This window comes from Kryptolebias marmoratus, linkage group LG14 (assembly GCF_001649575.2).
Source record: "Kryptolebias marmoratus isolate JLee-2015 linkage group LG14, ASM164957v2, whole genome shotgun sequence".
Lineage (NCBI taxonomy): Eukaryota > Metazoa > Chordata > Actinopteri > Cyprinodontiformes > Rivulidae > Kryptolebias > Kryptolebias marmoratus.
In genome coordinates this window covers 7881848-7906675 of record NC_051443.1, presented here as the reverse complement: position 1 = coordinate 7906675, position 24828 = coordinate 7881848, and the positions used below count along the sequence as shown (strand labels likewise).

Below are 24828 nucleotides of genomic sequence, written 5' to 3'. Positions count from 1 at the left end.
TGATTAACTACATAACGATGTTAAATTTTACATAATATATAGTATTGTACAGTACATTACATGATATACACTAAAAATATAGTGTAAAAAAGATGTTAATTATAAAATCCTAGCTTTGTTGAGTCATGTATCCCTCTAACTCTCAGCAGCACACGGGTGGTGAGAACAGCACAAGGCATTGTGGGATGCCCCCTCCCAGACCTGGACTCTATTTACACAGACCGGGTCAAGAAGAGAGCTGGATCCATAGCGATGGATTCCAGCCACCCGGGTCACAGACTGTTCGTGCCGCTGCCATCGGGCAAGCGGTACAGAAATATACGGACTACAACAAATAGATTGAGAAACAGTTTCTTCCCCACAGCCGTCAGAGCCATTACTCCCTGTCGTCCCCCCCTCCAACATATATCATAACCTCGCAGTCACACATACATATTCTCCACCACCACACAGCCATATTGTTCTGCACTTTGCACTGTTACATTATCTGTACTTTGCCATAATTGGACCTGCTGCTACTTCTTTGGTATTGTTGAGTGCCTTTAGTTAATTTAGTTGTATATATTGATATTATTATTATTGTGTGTTTGCTTATTTATACTGTATATATTTGACTTCTTGCACGGGAGCTGCGGTGGAAATTTCGTTGAATTCTGTTCGATGACAATAAATGCTATCTAATCTAATCTAATCTAATCTAATCTAAGTAAAGTTGTTTCGTTCTTCGACGTTGTCTGATTGGTGACGTATTTCCGCACCGGGGCGCAAAAATCTTTGTCCATAGACTCTCGTTAAAAGTTGTACATGCGCAGTAGCTCCTCTTCAGTACAAGAGATAGGACCGTTCAAACCTTTGGTATATGTCTATTTTGGATTTATAGCCCCCCTGGAGAAAACTCCACCAGCCGCCACTGTGTGGCAGCAGGGTGTGGTGAGCCTGAAACACAGAAACGAAGAGCTCTCCTACAACAAGAGAGCTCCTAGTGGTCAGTGTGCATAACAGTGAATACACATACTGTTATTAATATTATTATGTATTTACCTGTGTGTCTCTGTGTCTGTGTTTGTTTATCCCTTTCGGACTCAACCTAATTCAAGATGGCTGATCTTAGAAAACATAGAAATGTTTATAACTTAGCCAATTTCTTACAGCTATCGAGCCAAAACTTGGTGTGGTAGAAACTGAACATCCTCTCTAACACGTGGTGCAACATCTTTGCTTAAAACATGGACACTCACTGTTAGAGTCAACCTTCTTTGTCTGTACCTCTAGTGCTGATTAACTTTTGGAGTTGACCAAATTCAAGATGGCCATCACAGCTAATTAACCTTAGCCTACACAAAAATGTCTGGATCTCAGTGAATTTTACAGATATTCAGCTAAAATTAGGTGTGGTAGTTGCTAAGTCATTATTGTAGCTCAAAGCATTTCTTACCGTAGATCTTCAGAAGTTTAGATACACAACAGTTAAAAGTCATGTCTCTTAGTCAGTGTTTGAAGGTAATTGTAAAGTAAAGCATGGCATAACTTTATCAGACTTTTCTAATGCCTGGCATTAGTACACATATCAGTAGCTATAAATGTGCTGTGTTCACAAATAAATGTGTCCTGCCTGTTACAATCCAACACAAACTGTATTTTTAAAATTGATGTTTTATAAATAAAACATGATCAAGTTTGTCATCTGAGTTTCAAGAGTATAAAAATTGTGGGTTTTACAAACTTTTACTAAGCTGGCAGGATGGTGAAAATGGTTCTTTTAAACAAAAAGGTTGTAGAGCCCTGCTGTAGGGAAACCTGTTTCTGGGGGTTTAATTGAAAAGGAGACCTGAACGGGCAGGACAAGTGTTCAAAACTAGTATAACAAAAATCTGTCGTGTTTTGGTAAATGACCTTTGGATAATAGGGCAGGGAGAGGGATGATCTGTCTCCATCAGGGGCTTTTTATGCCTGTTAGGTTTGCTCTGAGCTGAATTTTGAGACTGGACCGCCAGGTGGAGACACATGCAAGCTGTTGGGGGACAGCATTCTTTTCGTTTGCATTGACCACTTTTGTTAATCAAGATAATATTTCCTGTTTTCAAACACATATATTGAAAACTTGTTGATATGATAACAGCTTAAAGGATTTTGCAGTTTTTTGCAGATAGAAGGAGCACCTGAAGGAGCATCAGGACTGTTAATGTTGGTAACAGACCTCCAGACTGATTAATTAGGGCTGCTTAGTTTAATTATTTAGTTTTGTCCCATCACAGAATGTTATTTATGACAGAAAATTCAAATCTGATGCTAATTTGAGGAATTGATTTATTGTTTAAAAAGGTAAATTTACATATTGTGTTAAAACTTCAAAGATTTAAGTGACTATAATATTATTACAAAGGTAATAAAAATGTTTTCTACAATAGGAAACTCAAAATATAAGTTTAGCTAAGCCTCAAAAATAAAAATTGACAATTTTATAAACTGAACTGATAACTGAAATTAATAACAGAGTTCAAGTTGCAGTTTTGAAAAGTTTGAAAAAGCTAAAAGACTTTAGTATTTTCCAAAACTGGATAAGTGTATGCAAAATGCAAAAACAGAGTATGGAAAACCTTTCAATCAATCAATCAGTCAAATTTTATTTGTATAGCACATTTCAGCAGCAAGGCATTTCAAGGTGCTTTACATACTTAAAAAAAAACAAAAAAAACAAAATAAAAACAGCATGTGACGATGAATAAACAGTAAGAAAGAGAAAAACATCGAAGACATCAAAACCCCGCACTCTAACCCTAATTTAGCCATAAGCAATTCTAAACAGGTGGGTTTTAAGTTGAGATTTAAAGGCACCTCGTGTTTCTAAAAGTTGCTAAAATTAGCAGAGTATTGTCTTCTGGGTTCCAGGCAGTCCCTGGGAACCTTCTATTCTTTTCTGTTCCTTGACTTTCTAGAATTTATTTCCTAGGTGGAACTGTGAGCAGTACTTCAGTTTGAGGACTCTCCAGCAGGTGGTGCTATCACCTCACTCTCCCTCTGCCTCAAGCGGTCACACCTGCAGACATTTATCTCTTTTATCTTATCAAGCTCTTATGTATATAAGCAGAGCTCAGACATCACTCAGTGCTGGACAGTTAATATGAACCTGGTGAACATCAGGTTTAAGCTTTTCTCAGCATATTTCCTCGAATTTGTAGAGTTCATCTTATGTGTGTTCTCCTTCGTAGATCTTCCCTTGTGTCCCACCTCCCTCATTGCTGTCCTTTGTGGCTCTCTTAGTGTGACTGCTTCCTCTGTTGATTCCTCCAATGAGTGGATCTGTTGCTTTGTGTCAAACCTGGTCAGCAACAATACTCACCTGGCCACTTACCTGCCTGCTCACTCTCCACCGACTGGCTCCTCGTCCTCCTCGTTTTCTCTCCTCCATACACACCTGAACCAGACCCCACCCTCTCTCCTGAAACAAGAAAACAGTTCTGTTTTACAAGCAGCTACAGAGCAACTAACACAACTTCAATAACAGCTGTCTCCTCTCATTACCAGAACATGCCCAAGAGCTCTGGGTGCTTTAATAAAGCTTTTTACAAACTTTTCTGGATTGCATGTTGTCTGGGGTCAGCATTCTGGGTCTTAATTTGACTCAGGGCAATTTTTCACATTCCCATTGTATAAAAAAGATGGATATAGTAACCATGATGCCAACTTTTGGTTCATGTACCATTAGGAGCATAATTTTTTTGAAATTAAAAAATGAAATTCAAACAATTCTTTGTTGTGCGACACCCTACCTATACCATCTATAATGTCAAAACAGTCAAATTTGCATTTGAAAGGAATTTAAAGAAAAATAACATAAACCTCATAGCTTTACATGTAGGCATGTAGGTGTTTTAAAGCCTTTAATATCTATCTATCTATCTATCTATCTATCTATCTATCTATCTATCTATCTATCTATCTATCTATCTATCTATCTATCTATCTATCTATCTATCTATCTATCTATCTATCTATCTATCTATCTATCTATCTATCTATCTATCTATCTATCTATCTATCTATCTATCGAGATTGTTGTGATATTTTGGTGTTTCTGTGCAGAAGGAAGTTTTGTTCGCTGATAATCCAGGCTTGGTGAAGTACTCACACAGGATTATTTCCCTGGCAGACTTTTTCCTTTTCATCTTTATCAGAGCTGTCTTGCTTTGACAGCGAGTGTTCTGACTGTATTATTGTATTTCATTTTTAAACGGACAATTAAATACCTCCCTGGATGAAAAACATTAGTAAAAGTGTAAAGGCTTAAAACATAAATGTCTTGATTGTCCTCTTATTTTCATCAACAGTATTTAGCAGTGTTACAAGAATCATCCATAACTGATCTAAGGGTCTTTTACTTCATTTAGCAAGTGGAAGTATTAGAAGGTAAACAGTTTTCTGTGACTGCGAGTGTGCATTTGATCATTCAGACTTTTGAATAACTGTAAAATAATTATTGCTCAGTTTCAATTATAACATCAACCGGTGTGCTTCTGTCAACATATTTTTCAATGTGTGCAAATTAGAGTCTGTCCAGACTCAGAACAAAAGGTTTCCTGGACAGAAAAGCGACGGCCCACACAGCTTGGTGTCAGAGTCCTGTCAAATCCCTGTCTTTACAGCTCAGAATGAACATCTGAAGCTTCTCTCCTCACTTCCTCTCTGTGTCTAAAGGAAGGAAGAGATGAGTTAAGGAAACAATTCAACAAAACTTTATTTATTTTCAAAATTAACTGCTTCCAAGTTAATCCAGTTTGCCTTTGGTATGAATAAAGTTGAACCCTAAACACCAAGTCAGTACAACCAATACCTCCCAAAACACATGGCAAAGAAAATGGATGATTACAAACACAAAACTTTATTCCAGTGCAAATTGAGACAATACTTTAACATTCATAAATATTCCAGACAGTTGGTTGTAGTATAAATTAAAATGTTTGCAAAACACTTAGCAGTTTTCTTTTATCAAATTGTTTTTTGAGACCATTTCTGGTTTTAAGGATCTTTATCTACAGGAGGCTCTTCGGGGTTTCAGTCTGACCTGAGCTCATTAGTTATGACTTCTTTCTTTCCATCATTCAGCAGATATGTTTAGTTTTTGTAAAAACAGTGCCAGTATATTTTGAAACAGTTTGGTCAAAATGTTTCTTATCAGGATATTCTCCTCTTAGCTATGCAGGATATCTGGGTCCCTTTAGCTGTTTCTGAATATCGTCTTAAATATTTTGCTCAATACAGTACAAGCTCACACATTACAAAGCTGCTGGAACAAAAAAATCTTGATATTAATTCTGCAATTTTAAAGAATCATAACAACACAGCAACATTTTTATTATTTTTGTACATAATGTGTAAACCTATATAACTATAAATACTTGTAAACCTGATAATAAGCTGTTAAGACAACTGTTCACCAAAATTACTGCATAAAACAACAAATGTCTGTTTCAATACATTTTCATGTGCTGCTCCTCAGCATGGTGGGGCAGTGCTTAGAGCTGTTGCCTCACAGCAAGAAGGTTGCTGGTTCAAAACCCAGCTGCAGCCTTTCTGTGTGGAGTTTACATGTTCTCTCTGTGCAGGGGAGGGTTTTCTCCAAGCACTCCGACTTCCTCCCGCAGACCAAAAACATGCATGTTTGGTTAATTGGTAGTTCTTGTCTTCAAATCTCACTAAGTCCAGAGTGCAGGACTTCACACTTGGATGAGGCTGACAGGGGCACATTCAGTCTGTAGCTGGGCCCAGACTAAAGTTTGATTTAGGCAACAGAGTGACCCACATCAAAAAGGCAATTAGTCATTGGACAGGGACAGAGAAACCAAACAATAGGAGGGCAAGCAACTGATTAAAGGGTGGGTGGTTAGGATCCCAAGAAAATGCCAGAAACCTTGTTGGAAATCATCATTCCTCTAGATAGACACTTTGATCATCTTCCTGATGCTCCACTAGTGCCATGGCTAAACCTGTCTGAGCAGATCTGGACCTGACTACATCATTTAATCAGTAGTAGCATCGAACCCGACTCCCAATATTCTCTAACTGCTATTCAGTTGGATCTCCATTGTGGGTCATTTTTTGAAAACGATGGAATGAGAGGTTTGGTTTGGGACAACTACTTTGCTGACTTAAACAAGAACATCACAATGAACTAACAATGGAAGCTTGCCGTGTAACATGAGGAATAAGCATAGACCATAGATCTGTATAACAATGTGAACTTCAACTACATGACATCAAAACATGTGGTTTTAACATCATGTTCTATAAACACATGTTTTTCTTTTGGCTGCTCTCTTTTGCAGGGGTCAACACAATGAGTAAACTTGCATGAGAGATCTGGCAATTGTTTCACACAGGACGGCCTTCCCGACACAACCTGGGCTTGATGCGCGTCAAAACGCTTGATACGTTACCGCTAAAAACAAACCCACAAGCAGCAAAATGAGTAAAAAACAAACGTCTCTGGAAGCCCTAGATGGGACCGTCTCGTTACTGAGAAACAGGCTCAGAGCTCCCACTGGTTCAGCGTTATGCTGAGTTGTATTCTTTGTGCACTTTATATTTGTGGTGTATCTTATTTTAAAGACCATGTTTAAACATCGTCATATTGACCAGAGAACATCAGGGGGAGGAGAGGGTGTTATTCATGTTGATAACACAATACCAGGACGCAACTAATAAAGCTGCAAGTACATGTTGGATTTACATTTATTATGTTTTAAAAATACGCCCGTTTTCATTCCAGTCATATCATTTTATTTTGTTGTATTTATCCGCCACACCTTTAAAGGCCGGTCCGTGAAAATACTGTCTGATAATGAACCGATCCGTGGAGCTAAAAAGGCTGAGGACCGCTACTATAAACAACTAAAACAACAATTTGACAAATAAGACATTCTGGCTAACTGAATGCCAGTTCTTTGACTACTTTTCTTCCCCTGTCAACCGCGAGGGTAAAGTAGCATCAATCGTCTGCAGTGATGAGCCTCTTCCCCTGGTCCTTAGCTGTGACTGGCACCTACTCTATCCTTTTTTGTTTGTTTGTTTCATTACAGTCCCAGTGGTGCTTTATGCGTGTCTTTTTCCTGTGTCCTAACTGCTATATTCAGCTGCTCTGTGACCTGGCTGATGTAAACTGAACCGTGTTTTGCACATTGTCAAAACAAGGAACTAATCCTGTCCAACAGGTGCTGTCTCTACACACAGAGCTTACAAGCATTGCCCCTGTTTCTGCGCAACACAAACATAGCATCATGAAGCCAGAATACTGTTGCCAGGGCAAGGCAGGGTCCCACTGTCTGCCCAAGAAGCTGCCCACACCAGGAATAATAAGAAAAACCATATGTCTCAGATACTATTATATGTTTCTAATATATATATCCTATAAGAATGCAGGCAGCCACTTGTTATTGAAACACTTGGTCATGTGTTCAGACTAAAATATCACAGCAACATAACACAATTAATCTGTACAAAAGAATTGTAGCCGTGGTCCCTGCCATGTTTTAGTCACATACCAGCACTTTGTTTCCTCACCACAGAATACTGCATTAATAGTGTTAGAGGGAGGAAATGTGGGAGCTTTGGGGAAGCGTCTCTGAGACTGAGCCGTTTGATGTGACCTTTACATGAGGACAGCTGTGGGGACTGCAGGGTGGCAGCTCTGCAAGTTTTTGCTCCCCTTTTGCAGGGTTGACAGTACCGGAAATGACCGTCTCCATCCGGCTCGCTCGATATAAGCTCACCTGGAAGCAAAAAAGAAAAATATTATATACAAATATGAATACACAGGTAAACCAAACAACACTTCCTAAATGTGAGTTTTTTAGGCAAGCTTATTTATACATGACAAAGTCCATCTTTAGATCAGTTAAACTTACAGAATTATTTCTGTTTGACTTAAACTCTCTGGCTGTGATTTGCCAAAGGATTGTTTGGCTTTTCAGATGCTAATCAGGAAATAGATTTTTGCACACCTATCTAATTAACAAAACCCCAGCAAAGGAAGACGTGTGAATCAAACTTTCCTGCCAACCAATTAGTGTCTCTGATACAGTTTACCCACATTTAAATGAGACATTATGTATGAATTTAGAGGAAAGAAAAACTCATTATGTAAATTACTGTAAGGGCTAAAAGCGTCCACTTCTAAAAGTCCAGCACAGTTTGCAACACAAAGTTGACAGCTTGTGGTAATCATGTTTCAGGAGAAAAAACAGATGGATGGATGGATGGATGAATGGATGGATGTTTCTTTTTTTAACAGTTTTTTTTAACAGTTTTTTGCTTTGGGGGTAATAATATAACATCCAAGTTCAATGATTTTTTTAAACAAAACTTGGGTGCACAAGTTTAAATTTATTGTGGATTTTCTCTAATCCACACAGGGTTATAATAATACAAAAATTCATTTCTACAACCAACCACAATACAACTTCAAATACAGAAATGTTAGTCAAATAGGGTACTTAAAAATATTTAAGTATTAAAGTTCAGTTACATCTGTAATGTGGTAAAATGGACTAAATCTAAACAAATTTTCTATTGATTTAAATTACGCTTTTGCAAGCAAGCACTTCCTACTTCCACAGCTCTTTTCTTGGCACATATACAAATTGTACATCAATATCCATACATATTAAAATGTATGAATTTGTGTTTTCTTTCACCCAGTGTGTCTCTCAGTAATATAAAACTTATAATTTTCACTTAAATCCCTTCAAAAATGAAAAAGAAGAGTCTTGTTGTTGTTGTTGTTGAAATGTGCTATACAAATAAACTTGACTTGACTTGAATTCTCTATTTGTTGTCAAACTAAAATTCCCTTTTTAGTGAATATTTCGTTATTAATCTTTTCCTTTTCTTTTTATGAAAATACTTGCAGTAATGATTTGCAGCATATTTTTGTGTTTTGCATCATTTTGTTTTTATGTATTTTCTTTAGACATAACTTGATTAGCTGTCTGTGCCACTGCATTTTGGCACACAGGGTGGTTTCATCAGCAGATGAGTTGAACTGAGGAGACACGTTTGGACAAATTTATTGTTCCAACTGGTCCTTATCTCAGCCTTCCTTACACACACCTGGGTTTGCAGGTAACGGGGAGATTTGAGCTCCAGCTCTTCTTTCATGACAGTGGGAGGACAGCAGCAAAAAGCCTGCTGGAAACCTGCTCTGAACCTGCCGAGGGGAAAACACATATTTCACAGCAGAATGGTTTAAACACCCGGAAAGGACTGAACACACAAACAGACTACAGCAAAACAACACAGAAACAGTTCAACAGCCACTGTATATCAAAGCTAGCCATTTTGACAGGAAGCAATTGACCCACCTGCTGTTGAGACAGTAGTAGATGATCGGGTTGTACATGGTGGAACTCATGGCCAGCCACATAATGGTCAGGTAGACCTGCTGGATGTAGCGCTGCTCGAACAGTTCTGGGAAAAACTGGTGCAGCAAAAAGTAGACGTGATAGGGAAGCCAGCAGACCGCGAACGTGCACACCACCACAATCATCATTTTCACCACCTGCCACAGAGAACATGAAGAACACGAAGGTGTACAGCCTGTTTAATCTCTTCGGCTGGTTTGTATTTACATGTGGGGATTAAAAAGCCATCAAGTGAAATGATTGTGTTCAGTGATCCCTGTGGCGTGTGTGTTTGCATCACCTTTCGTTTGGCGATGAGCTGCTGCCTGTAGTGTTCAGATGAGTCTCCGGGAATCTCACTTGCCCAAAGGGTGAAGCCCACCGTCATGTAGGCCCATCCCATAATGCACAGGGGTAGAAAGTAGATCAGCAGTGTCACGCACACGTAATAGCTGCAAATAAAATAAAAATCAAATTTGTGTCGAGGTAACATTTAAAACGAGCCAATAAAAAATGTGAAAGGTAAGGGTTTTAAAGACTCATCAGAACACTGCAAATAGTAGCACTGACATTAGGACTCAGGCAGATTTATAAAGCATCTGTTTGGTCATAAAATATAACATCAGAGCAGAAAACAACCATTTTTTATAAACATTCAGTAAACAAGAACAGGAAACATGACATATTTTCAAAAAAACCCCAAAAAGTCAAAGATCATTCAGAAAAGATAACAAAACATCACCATTATCACCAGCATATTGCAATTTGGAAGCAGACAATACTGTTTTTGCCTCAGTCTGTGTTCATTTGTATGTCATGTTTGCAAAATATCTCATGACCCACTGAACAGAAAGCAACCACTGGATGTACATGTACAGCTGATTCACTTTTGGAGGCAACTCATTTCAAGACTTTAGCCAACCCAGAAATTATATAACTCAGTTAGTTTTACAGACAGCTAAGGTTTTGGTGTGGTGGTAGCTGAGAGTCATTCATAACATATAGTCCTTACAGATTGCATTGAATCTCTCAATATAGTGTGAGATCATACATAACATTGTTTCCAAAGAGTGAAAATGGTTCATTTAAATTACTGCCTGTGTACACCCTTTAAATCTGCCATTCAGGCTATAATACATGGAGGATGTCTCTGTTTGTTTTGTTTTTTTTTACTTTGGGAAACATAAGAAAATAAATCCCCAAATAGTAAACAGACTGTACTCATATAGCGCCTTTTTAGCCTACTCAAAGTGCTTTACAACGCAAACATCCACACACACATTCATACAGCACTCTACCACATCTCTACAAAGCTAATCAGAATCAATCATTCCATAGAGTCTAATCAGTTCTTTAAACTCCATTCTTACACTGATGAAGCACACATTGGAGAAATTTAGGGCTTCAGTGTCTTGCCCAGGGACACTTTGACATGTGACTGCTGCCAGGAATCAAACTCCCAACTATCTAATTGGAGGACAACTGCTCTAACCACTGAGCCACAGCTGCCCCAAGCTAGAGACGTTTTGATAAATAGGGTGTGTTACTGTAAAAAGGAAGAAGACGAAAAAACAAGTTTTCTTCATTGATGTTTCTAGAAATAATCAACCGAACATGGACAATGGTCAGAGACAGACTTAAATCCTTCATAATGGCAGAACCCAGTAAGAATAAGGGGATAATTGATTCCGTCATATTGAGCATTACATGCCTGAAATGAGTTCTAAAATAACTTCACCTTCAGGAGTTTGACCCAAGATAAAAGGAGTACCTGAACAGTGAAGCTTAAAACCAGAAGTTATCACCTAGGAGTGGGCTATTTTTAGTGGATATTAGAAATTTTGATAATACAGTATATGTTATGAGTGACTCTCAGCTACTAAAACACCAAATTCTAGCACAATATTTGTGAAACTGACTAAATTATAACTATTTTTGTGATTTATAAGATCAGTTTGCTGTGGTGGCCATCTTGAATGGGGTTGGTTCCTTACTTTCTGCAAGTTTTATTAAAATTTGCCCAGATATTTTGGTAAAAAACACAGAAATGCACGCACAGATATGGGTAAAAATATTATCGCTTGCCTTGGTCTTTTGGTGGCAGATAATAAATAATGTAAAATAATTCACTTAAGAGTTCAATAAATCCACAACACATAACCTAACTTCCACAGATAACCAACTGATGCTAGTGCAGCATTTTAAGCAAGTACATAAAAAGAAAATGTCAACGCAACATGTTTACAACCTGTTCCCCCTCATGACAAGGCAAGAAGAAAACCTGGAGGAGAGGCAATGAAACAACAAAAGCTCACATCTTTTTGAAGTCCACAGTGGTGTATTCAGGCCAGTCGATGAAGCAGACTGTGCGTCCAGGCAGCACTGCAGTTGATGAGTAGTAGTACTGAGGGAAGGCCAGGAGCAGAGCCAGCACCCAGATGACGCCGATCACCACCCGAGTCTCTGTGGAAGACAGCCTCTGCTGCAGGGGGTGGATGATGGCCATGTATCTGCAAACACACAGAGAAAAGATTTGATGAAAGCCTCTGATTAACTTCATTATTCACATCAGTTAAGGTGACTTTTCATGCTCATCAACCACAAATTCTTTGATTGTTACCGAAACTTTCTAAAAGAACGATTTTCCTCACAGGAGGCCTCAGATTTCTATTTATCTATCTCCCAAACTGGAAATTAATCAGGCGAGGCATGATTAGGGACTCACTTGAAGTAGGCAGAGAATATGTTCCATCTTTAATTTGATGGCCCTATCCAAAATAAAAGTGTTTTAATACCAGGTTGAATGTCTCTGTACATTTTTATGGTCAAGGGCATTCCAAAATCAGCATGTATCATCTTTCAATAGTGGAACTTTTTAAAAATAAGTTCATGTTTTAATGTGTTCTTACAGTGTTTATACCCCCAGTTACATTAAGTTTAGACAAAAGAAATTAAAATATCTTCTGTCATTAGTAGATTTGTTTTCATGTATTTCTTTCTTCATGAGATGTGACTGTAAATCTGTAAAAATGATGTTCACAGCTTCTTCTTAGTATAATGCTCATTGTGCCTTTATATTTAGATAGATGATTCACGGACTGCTACTTTTTGTAGCAAAGCATTGTTGCAAACACCTTATTGGCACAAAGTCTGACAATCTCATGAGAACAATTTAAACTTGCTGAGTTTTCTATCTTTTGCTGTTTATATATCTAAGCTGAAAATATAGCCTTTCTTGCTGGATGTAACTTCTACATGATAATAAAATGCACAATCATTCCGAAAATGAAAAGAGAAAAGGCATCATCTTCTCAGAGTACGACTGAAGTAGACAGAAAACAAAGTGATCAGCAATCAGCAATGTTTTAAATTACCTAATTAATTAGAAGTAATCCTTCAGTTTTATTCACTTTGTCTAGATATTTTGGACTGTGTGGCTCCAGTAAAAACCAGACATTCAAAGCCCAGATCAGAGTAGTAACAGGAGTCCAGGAGGGCAGAATGGAGGTGGAAAAAAGACTTGAAATCCTGAGAGAGTGTTGGCATTGTCATCAGAAAGCTGTAAAAACCGCTAGATCAAAACTTTTCTGATATTACTGTCGACAACTCTTACATCCCTAGAGTTCTTTTTTCTACACTGAGCTCAGTTCTTCATCTCAGTGAGCCTGCCCCTCTGGAAGCTTTCAGTGAAATCTGTGAGAAATGTCTTCACTTGATTTTGGAAAAGGTTGTGAACTCTTGGGCTCTCTTTTTTCCACTTTGAGCAAATCTCACTCTCCTTCTTAGAGCTGTTGATTTCCAGTATGATATTATTTGCCCCCCTTCTATATCTCTATTGTAAATAGAACTTCAACCTCTGGTAGGGTGCCAAAAAGTTTTAAATATGCTGCTGTGCAACCCCTGCTGAAAAGAAAAAGCTCTTGAAGCTTGACGTTTAATGTGGTGATATCAAAGATGCATCACACAAGATACAAGCAATATCTACTGTGCATCTGCACAGTATATACTACACATGAATCATGCAAGAAAGAGATGTTACATCTGATAACGCCTACAGCCCCGGGGTCTGGGATTTTATTGTGAAGAACTCATAAAATGCATCCTTACAGTGGCATACTCATCTATAGACTCACAATGTAGTTTGATCACAAAGACCCCCAAGCATACACACCTGTCCAGTGCTACGGCCGTCATGGAGTAAATGCTGGCAAATATGGCTGCGATGGGAAAGAAGTTGTGGAAGCGGCAGTAAACCAGACCGAAGTACCACTCGTTGTGCACAGCATAGGCAAAGTTGATCACTGTGTTGAACGCTGACATGGCAGCCTCTGCAAAGGCCAGGTTCACCTGTAGAGGAGTGACAGAATTAGTTTACACACTGGACAAGAGAGTGTAACATGCTCTGGTTAAACATGCCAGCTCAGGTTGTGTCATTAGGAAGCAATCAACTCTGAAGCTGGTGACTGGAAAGAATCTTTATCTTGCAAACACGCTTTTAAAATCCTACTTTGCTGCAGTCAGTCTTACAGTGTATGCAGTGAAAGTACTGTGTGGGGTTTAATTAGGGATCTAAGACCACTGCATCAGGGGAACACAGCGGCAACACATGTCATAGAAGTCAGAAGAGGCTTGGCAATGATCGATTCATTTGTGTTTTTATGTACCCTAGAAGAATAAAAATGATTTGGTCTTTAGCAGGTTCTAAAATTACTTGAATCTTACTTCAAGTGAACAAAAACACACAACAGATCCAAAATAAAATCAAAATGAACAGCTTGTAGAGCCTCCTTTTAGCAGCAACAACTCTCAGTAGTGGGTTTCTGCATGACGTTATCAGTCTCCCACATGATTGTGTGGAAGAATTTTGACCCACTCTTCTTTACGACATTGGTTCAGGTTTGCAGACATTGATTTCTGCATAGGTTTCTTAAGGTCCCAGCACAGCATTTCACTCAGGTTGAGGTACGCACTTTGACTGGATCTTTGAAGCACCTTAATCCTTTTCTTTTTTAACCGTTCTATTGTAGATTTGCTGCTGTGGTTGGGATCAAAAGATAAATTTTGTTGAAACTGCAGCTGTCAGACAGACGGCCTTGGTAGAGTCAAGGACCACAAAGAGCCCAGCTTCTGTGGCTGCAAAACAAGCCCAAATCATCAGCTTCTCACCACTGTTATTGATAGTTGATATGGAGTGTTTATGCTGATATTCTGTATTTGGTTTTCACTAAACAGGACACTGTGCACTATGGTCAAACATCTCTACTTTGGTGTCACCTGTCACTGCTGAAGTTTTTCCTCCTTGGCATTGTGTTACCCTGTATGCTCCAAACTCACAAACAGCTAAAACTCCTGCTTTTATTGAGGTGGACACACTGAAGATGATCAGTTAATCAATACATTTGATCAGCAGCATCTGGCTGCTACTTTCCCTGCTTACATTCTTAAAAAGTAGCAGGGGAGGAGTTTCTTTTTAGTTCTTTTACACAGTTTTTACAATGTAATGACATGTTGGAATCTAAAAATGTAATTTATTCATTTAATTCTGTCTTCTTAAGTGTTATTACACACATTTTGAAATAAGGTTAAATTAATGTTAACAACACATTATTATTGTGAGCCAACAGAGCAGTTAATTTCTGGCTCAGAAGAGGTATGAGACGTGTATGATTTATTGTTAGCAAAAATATTTTTATCAACTTGTTTGAGTTACTCAAATATGCAGCCATAATACTTTCCTTTAACGGATGAGACAAGAAACTGAATATGTTGATGCTTACTTAAAATCTGGTGTGGTAGTAGCTGACATGGATCCCCAACACATATTCTGAGCTCTGATAAATTACACATTTTGTTTAAATTTTTGCCATTAACAATTTGGATTCAACTGTCTCAATAACCTTTTGTAAGATTTTATTGAAACTTATAGAAAATAATTATTGGATCTCCATCTACAGCTGACTTACTTCAGGAATCAACTCAATTCAAGATGGCTGCCACAGCTAACTGACCAATAAAAATTCCAAAAATTGCTATAAGTCAATTTTACAGATATTATGCTATAATTTGGTGTGGCAGTAGATAAGAGCCAGTTACAACATACACTGAAAATGCTAAGTATTGTATAAGGTCATTGCCTAAAATTTTAGAATTACCTGGTAAATAAAGCATATTAGTCTGTTAGCAAAATAATTCATGAACCACTGGATGAATTTTAATGAAACTTGCAGGAATTATTAATAATGATTAGTAATTATTGGATATAAAACTATAACTGATTGACTTTTTTAATCAATCCAATTCAATATGGCCACCACAGTTAATTGGCATTAGATAACACAAAAATGCTTATAATTTAGTTAACTTCACATATATTGAGCTAAAATTTGATGTGGTAGTAGCTTACAGTGATTCACAACACATACCCAGAGAATGATATATCACAGTTTGCATGAGATTGATCTTAACGTTTCTTTTGTTGTTGTTGATATTTTAAAGGTTGACTAAACCCTTAAACCCCAAACCATTTTTCTAGCCACTAATTTCTGGAATTCATTGATCAAGTAAATGCTCATCAAATTAACTAATTGTGTTCTTACTTACACAAACGTTGGCTTAATTTGCATCAGTCTATTTACAGATATGCTTTTTTTTAACTTATTCAGGTATGGCATTATAAATGTCGTCTTTTCTCAGTTTTCCTAGCAGCCTACCAAAACATCAGACCATATCAGATGGATTTTCTCTTCTCTCAAAGCACAAAGGACTCACCAGAAAGTAATTGGTGACGGTTCTCATGCGTTTATGAGCCAGAATGATCCAAATGACCACAATGTTACCGACCACAGACACGGCAACGATGCAGCAGTAAGCGGCAGCCCACAGTGTGATCTGCCACACCGGCTGGATGAACTGGTTGAAGCCGTCGCTGCAGTTCACGGAACCTTTGGTCCCGTTCGAGCCGCTGCAGTCCGAGGCATTCAGGGAGAGCGTGCCCATCTTCTGCGCATCAGCCTGTTGTCGGGCCACTTGGATGTTAAAAATATATGTATAGATTATAGTCCTGTCACTGGAGTGAATTCCGTTGTGAGGAGCAAAAGGAAATGAACGTGCGAAAACGTGAAAAGGGCAGTTTGATCATTTTACGCGCAGTGAAAGCACGCGCTCCAGAGGATAAAAGCGTTCCATAACGCACGACGCGGCACACACTCGGCACTTTGCGCGCTTCAGGCTGTATAACACCACACCCTCTCCTCCAGTATTCACTATACACAGACACACACACACGCACACACATAAGGGCTACCCACCGAATGATTAGTGTTGGCTGTGTTTGACCAATATCACCTACAGTATATTGAAATTAATTTTACATGAACCACAGATGCATCTCAACTTCTATAATCTCTGCAGGATTAGTCTGTATTTCCTGTGGAATGGTTTAATGATATTGCTTTATATAATATGATGTTTTTTTGTAATAAATAAAAACAGATTATAGTAGACTCAATGAATTAATAAAAAATAATTGCAGATGTACAAGTGTCTCTTGTTATACAACTGATGGTGCCTATAATCAAGGCAGATGTTTCCAACCACTTACCATAGGTATAAATGTTTTTTAAATATTTTTTTTCAAAAATGTAATGATTTACACCATACAACTTTGAAGAATTAGATGTGCAAGTTTGAATTTATTGTGGATTATTTTTCATTCCTATCATGTAAAAAACATACAGGTTAATCTATTTTCACCAAAGTCTGTTATTAGGATTTGCTGAAGATTTTAAAAAGTCTCAACTCCATAAGGTCAAGGCCTATTAACCTCTCTTTGACAATCATGATTTACTGCAGCTAGCATTTTCTCTTTGCCAGCATAAAAAAAAAAGATTTGACTGCCCTCATTAGATAGGCCATTACTCAGAACAATGAGAACGTTAAGGGAACTCATCCATCCATCTGCCCATTTTCTACCACTTATCTGTGGTTGGGTCAAAGAGGCAACAGATTGAGAAGAGGGATCCCAAGGTGTTCCCAGGCCAGAGAGAATACATAATCCCTCCAGTGAGTTTTGAGTATGCCCTGGGGTCTCCTCTCAAAAAAGGTGCCCAGAAATCCTCCAGAAGGAGGCATTCTGAACAGATGCTCAAACCACCCCAGCTGACTTCTTTTGATGCAGAGGAGCAGTGGCTCTATGCCTAGCTTTCCCTGGATGATGAAACTCTTAACCTCATCTCTAAGGCCGAACCTGGCCACCTAATAGAGGCAGTTCATTTTATCCACTTGTATTCAGGATTCCATTTTTTCAGTCATGATCATAACTGAGGGTTGGAATGTAGATGGACCAGTAAATCAAGAGCTTTGCCTTTCAACTCAGCTCTTTTTTCACCACAACCAAACAGAGCAATCCCTCATTACTGCAGAATAGGCTCTGATTCATTGATCCATCTTCCATTTCACCCTTTCCTTTCATCACTTGTGAACAAAGCTCCTAGATACCTAAACTCTGCTTGTGGCAGAGTCTGTCTACCAACCCAGAGAGAGCACTTGTTTTTGGTTGAAAGCCATGGCCTCAAACTTAGAAAAGATGACTCTTAACCCGCTTGCTTCATACTCAGCTGCAAACTGTCAAGTGTGACGGAGTACAACTGGGGAACAGAAAATCCCCCTCTGAACCCGTCAGAGACTGTGCAGTCAGCTTTTACATTGAAACCATGATGCCCAGGTGCTCCTGATACTCTAACAACCAGTCACATTCACTGGACATCTGAAACAGAGAACACGAGACAAGACAGTCAGCTCAGCAGTAAAGGGCAGGGCTGCCACACTCCCCCACCACCTAACAGTTGGAGCTTCTATGGAAACTACCACACAATCTAAGTAAACAAAACAATATACAACCTGATGGCACTACTCCTAAAATTCTGCACCAGAATCCTGTTTATACGCTGCAGGGGCAAGAGGAGAAGTTACCATAATGGAACCTCAGTGGGGCAGAGCGTCTGCTGCCATATTGTCAGAACATCCTGTGTCTCCAAACAATATGACTGCTACAGCTAGGACCATCTGATTATTCTTTGATTTGGACATTTCGAGGTGTTCAGAAACATCAGTGGGTTGTGGTATAGTTTTCCAGAACCCACACACACCAAAATGACTCAACGATCAGACTAATAAATCACAGAGTAGTTCAGTTGATGTTAAATGATTTTTTTTTAGAAAAGAAACTTGAAGGTGTATCTGGACCCTGTTTGTCAGTCTGCACAAGTACTGCACCTGCTACAGCCTGACTGGCATCCACCGGCACCTTAATTGGTTTCCCCACGTGAAGAGCAGCCACCACCAGAACACTTTACAGGAGAGCTTTAACACTCTGCCGAAGACTGCACATATTTAACATTTGCAACTTGATTAATTGATCATCCAACTTGATCAGTGCATCATCTATCTGCGGAAATGGGAATGCATCTGTCTTGGTTTGATTTGATTTGATTGATTTATTTGGAAAGGGGGCAGTGTATTTTAATAAAACACATGACAATTCAAGAATTTAAAAAGCCAGAATTAGCCAAAAGGCTATTTTTCATCTTTGGTCTTCTGGCCATGATATTAAAAAGGCAATAAAATACAAGAATCAAATAAAGAAACATAGTTAGCAAGGACGTAAAATTGAACTAAGCACAAACTAACACACTGAAAGACAATAAAACATTACAGCTAATAGAATAGGAACAACAATACAAATAAACAAGACAATTCAACAGATACAGTTTCTTTAGTGTTGACAGATGTATGAATCGACAAGCCATTTCTTCAAATATTTAGTGAAGGTCTGATATGTTATTATTGTCAGATTTCATTTAGTAGCAAGTTCCATTCCCGCACACCTCTCACAGACAAGGCTGACTGACTAAAGGTGCTCTTCCTCAAAGGGATAACATAGTCACCTCTTACAGAGCCTCTAGACACGCTCACTGTTGTTCCTCTGACTGATAAATTCTGAAAGAGGAGCTGGGGATAAATTATGAATTACCTTAATAATCAAGCATAAATCAGTCAGTCCCAGTTTAGAAAAAAGGAACGTATTTAATATGTTACAGTGATGGTAGCATCTTGTTTTTTTTTTCATAAACACAATGGCTTGCTTGTATAATATTTCAGCTGGTTTCATTGTACTATTAGAAAACCATAGAATATAAAAAAACTATTGCCACCTCAGTGGACATTTTATTCCCGATCAAACTAAAGTTTGCCAGTTTTAACCTGACTGTTACATAGCTTGTTGACATAAGTTTTAAAAGAAAGATTAGAGCCAATCAATGGTCCCAAGTATTTATATTGGTTAACAGTCTGTAGTTTATTACTTCCAACCCAAAACATCAGGATCATGAGAGCTTCTGCTGATTTTACTGAAAAAAACACACTGTTTTCTTTTTTTTGGTGACATTTACCTTTGTGAAAATCTGTGCAAAATTTAGTGGTGAGGTCAGACTTGAGAACAAGTAGAGGCCCAGCTAGACAATAACGATTTAGCAGTATTGTTTTGTAGCGTATATGTAACCTCTGCATTCAGACATTTTCGTAGGACACTCTGTAAAAAAAAACAAAAAAACACTTTGCTTCCTCACCTCTATGCCAAGTTCCATCAGGTGAGTCTGAAAGGATGTATCACCAAACAACTAGGGAAAGTGCCAATTAGCTCAGCCAGCTGCACACCTTTAGGTTCTTGTAAGTGCTCCAAATGCCTGGAGAACAGTTTTATGGTCAGATGACTCAAGGATAAAATTATTTGGCACAATGACAAGAGTTTGGAGGAGTCAAAGTGAGGCTTTAGTAAAATATCCATTCAGATTTTTGCCAGAAGCTTGATGATGGCTACAAACAGCATGTGGTTAAGGTGAAACTTGCTGAGGGCCATTTTAATGGGGGTGTATGTGCATATTTATATTTAAAAGACTACATGCATAATTATGACACTGTGTGGGTTAGAGAAAGTCCATAGTAAATTCAAATTTGTGAAGCAATTCTTGTTTTTAAAAGTCAGTGCCGTTGTACATTTTCTAATCATTTTACTGTGGAAAAAGAATGTTTCAAATAAATGAAAGCCCAAAATGAATCTGACATGAGTGAATAAAAACTTCTGACCACAAGTATGAAAAACAAAAGTGATGAAAAGAAGGCAGTGAAAAAAAGTGACCCTAATGTCTGGAAAAAGGTTTTTAATCCTCATCTGTCTATCGCACTTTCCCATCCATCTTTTTTTTTCTGTTTTTGTTGTTTGACAGCGCAACCCATGCAGCAGGCAATAGATAAGAAAACTGAGAAGTGTGTCAGTGACTAAACTCTCTACCAAAGCACCTGCAGGCCAGATACTATGAATTAAATTTTGGCACACAGTGCAGTTTGATCAAAAAGATTACCAAATTAAGATTAATTGGCTGTATAACTGCATCTGTCGAACAGTTTCTGTACATCAACAAAAGAAGGTAAGGGCTATTTAGTGTCATTAAAAAAGACAAAATGAGCTTTTAACCTAACAGCGGTATGTGATGAAATGGGAATAAGAATGTGTTCTCTTCATTTACATAGAAGCTAAAATGCCCTTTTATCGACACAGTGTATTATAAGCTTTTAGTAATGTTTTTTTTTACATTTTTCACTCTTCAGCATTTTTCTACCAGAAACTGATAACAATGGGTGGTGAATTTTCTGGAGATTGCAGTGGCTCTGTGATCAGTGCCGCGGTTTTGTAATCCCGAGACTGCGGGTTTGAGCCCAGGTTGGGTTGGGCATGTGGTGCAAAACAACTGCCAAATCTTATGTGCAAGTTTGCTCGTTGTGGTGACCCCTGCAGGAGGGAGCAGCTAAAGGAAGGAAGGACGGAATGGTGGTGAACTTCCTGGAATTGCAGATGTGGGACATTCGAATTGCTAAAATGTCAAAATAAACCACCACCACAACAAAAAATCTACGCTTTTGAGCTGTACCTCAGTGTTTGTGTTCAAACACAAAAACATTTCTAAGAAATACAGAATTGAGTTGTAAACTGATTCAGACATTAACAATGAGAAGAAGAGGAACAATTCAGTTTGTCCCTGACAACTGTGTTGAACAAGGCTATGTTTGCCTGAAAAGAGAGTTGTTTCAAGCCTCTTTTAATAAAACAAGGTACATAATTGTATTAAGAGGTAATTTTTCACTGAATCAAAATGGAGCCTCTGTCATATTTCAGATGTATCATGACTTTGTGACAAACCCTCCTTCAAGTACCTGCTTTTCTGTGCAGGGTCCCAGGGACTTGGTGCCTATCTCCAGCAGTCATTGTGCGAGGGGTCAGTCCATCACAGGGCCAAATAGAGGCAAACAAGACAGACAACCACTCACACTTTGTGAAAATTTAGAATTGTCAATTACTGATGAAAACCCTCACATGCATGTGGAAATTATATAAACACAGAAATGTTTTACCTGCAACCTTCTTGCCGTGAGATGACAGCTGTAACCACTTTCAACCATGCTACCCATTTGAAATGGGGTGATAAATCCCAAATTCTGAGGGAAATTATTTAATGAACATACAGTACATTGGATCCGCTTTGAAGAAATTAGTTTTTTTCTGACTGGATTGATAAACTAACACAGCTAATCTGAGGGGGATAAAGCTAAAGTGTAAGGCTGCCATCTTCAAAACCTATGATCTCAAAAATACATTACAGTTTCATGTGAATGCTATTTGTTACACCTTTACACTGTTGTCAGATTTGTATTACACAGTGACACAGCTAGCTGCTGCTGCTACTCGGACTTGCAACAACAACAAAAAACCCTTCTTTGTTTAAAAACCATGTAATGCAGAACTAATGAAGATGTAAAGGTTTATACAGTTGTGTTTTTTTTTAGATTAGAGCTGTAATAGGAGTTAAACACCCCACAGATATCCGTTTTTACTGTCCGCTAAGCTTTGATCATGGCTGCATCATAAGTGAAACTGCTGTATACATGTTTCTGCTCTATGTGAAAAAGGTCTATTCAGTGTAGAAAGAAAAGAATAATGGAATAATAGTCCACTTTTAGGACTAGTCACATTCCAAATTGTCTCACAGTGTAATTTCTTTTGATTTTATGCTTCAATGTGTTTCACAAAAACTAAAGTTTCTTTAGATTCTAAATGGTCAAATCAAGACGGTTATTATCCGTCTCATACTCGGCCATGGAGGCGTACTCCTGTTGGGAGTTCAGGTCACAACGTCACCAGGCCTGACTTTCAGTCAAAGTGGTGGAAAAACAGATGTGTGAAACAGAACATAAATGAAGTGTTTTAGTTTCTCTACAGCTGCCTGCCTGCTGCATCTCATCGAAGCTATTAGAGTCCACAGCGGGGATAGTGGGATTTCAATCTTGTTTGTCACCTGCTCCCCTCACAACTGCTAAATCTTCCTCTGCAGGTTGTAGTAAGTAGCGAGCGCTCGTGCTGGAACAAGTGAGGGGAAAATAATGTGGGATGAAAAAAGAGGGGCAGAATTCACTTGAGAATGGCAAAGGGCCTTCTTCATTTGTGCATTTAGATGGATGAACACCTGGTTTCACAGAAACCTAAATTAAAAAAGTGAGAATTTGATAACAGGGATGTGTCTACAAGGTGGTGATGCTACAACCAGCATCATCTAACAAGTGCTTATAAAAGAGAAAACAGTTATATCAGCAGGTTGGTGCAGATGCTCGGGGTAGAAAAATGAATTATATGATGAAATACTTAGAACCTAATTTTCACAGACTTGTTTTTTATGCTTTATATTTCATAAATATACAGTATTATTTGCCCTACTAAGATCAGACAACAGAATAAGCATTGTCAAGCAAAAAGTTGAAAGGCCTTTTTTAAAATTTGGGGGTATTTATTAGTGCTGCACAACGTATCAGACATTTATCATCATTGCAATATCAGTGAGCGCTATATCAATATTGCAAAGGACTGCTTACATTTAAAAAAAATCATAGATCATTATATCTCAAGCACCATGGATTCATATTCTGCTAATTTTATACCAATCCAACAGGCTGGTCCTGATGCCCACATCTAGTTTAGATGGTACTGAGGATATGGGTTTATCACAAATAATATCCTCATCACAATATTAAACAAGTTAAGCAAATTAAAAAAAAAACAATATTGTACAGTCCTGGTGTTTTTGACGTTCTGGTTTGTAACAGTTTTAGGTAAAAATGCTGTATTATTAATATTACCAGATATGTGGCACTGCTTTATAGATCTATTATAAGCAATGTGCAGTTCTCTTAGGTGTCAGGGTACACAATAATGGCATCCCCCAACAGGTCAAGGCTGATGCACCTGGTGACAGTGGAAATTAATGAGTCCTTTTTAACAGGAAGAAACCTCTAGCAGAACCAAGATGAGGATGGCTGGCCATCTGCCTTGACTATTGGTTGAGACAGATGGCCGCTGGTGTTTGAGAGGACAGAAAAGAGACACAGACAAACACTGTGGCAATTGATCCAGGCGTAGTTTCTGTGGGACGAAAAACAAAGAAAAACACTTGGTTAATGGCAACAATAACTGCAAATACATAGACACACACACACACACACACACGCACACATATATGTATTGTCACACAACTTTGGTACAGGAAGGTCAGGATTCAAATCCTGGTGCCACAAACCTCCAAGCAACCTCAGATGTGTAATGAGTGAGAGACACAGATCTGAGGTCATGCTGGCTCAGAATTCACCCGGATTAACAAGGTCTATGTCAGATGCTGTGGAAACTGAAATGGGCTACTGGAACAAGACATTCATGGACGAGGTCAGAGAACTTTACACTGTTGGAATTCTACTAACAAGCAAGCTTAGAGAAAGAGGAGCTACGCAGGAAGTATGTGGGAACTATGGAAACTTTCATACCCAACATCCTGAATGACTCAGAAACAATCTCAGACTCAGTGTTCTTTATTACTTATCACTTAGCCAAAACTAAGTTATAGGTTTTCGCACCGGTTTGGGACTCCTGGGGTTGTGTAATAATTGGCCAGCGGTCAGTTCATCTACGCCAATGCACACAACATTCACCATCAACAACAGACAATGGAGGACCGTGTGGTCGGAGCTATGTGTTTGATGTTTGTCTTTGGATAAATGGTTACAATGGAGCAGAATATTGTGATGCAAAGTTTAAAAAGCAGAGCTATGAGACAAGTACTCATTAATCAGTCACCGCTGTGCTGCACATCTTCACAGGGAAGTACGCTGCAAAAAAATTGCGGCTGGAATGTTAGCTTCTATTTCAGCATGCAAGGTCGTTTTTGAGGGAATATAATTGTCAAGAGTGTACATTATGAGCTCCACAAATGTGTTAAATGGTGTAAACTCGCGTTTTCAAACTGAAACTAAAAGTTTTTTTAGGCGTTGCTGTGCATTG

At 38.4% G+C, this 24828-nt stretch overlaps 1 protein-coding gene across 1 annotated transcript; it reads right to left on the bottom strand.

The window, feature by feature from the left end:
• Positions 1–4074: 4074 nt before the first annotated feature.
• tacr1b (tachykinin receptor 1b) lies at positions 4075–16391 on the bottom strand. The gene is made up of 7 exons (XM_017432249.3): positions 16164–16391; positions 13567–13742; positions 11711–11905; positions 9697–9847; positions 9357–9553; positions 9106–9202; positions 4075–7766 (listed from the first exon to the last, which is right to left on the bottom strand). The coding sequence occupies exons 1-7, from the start codon at positions 16389–16391 to the stop codon at positions 7581–7583; spliced, it is 1230 nt and encodes a 409-aa protein (XP_017287738.1). The 3' UTR covers positions 4075–7580.
• Positions 16392–24828: the final 8437 nt, after the last annotated feature.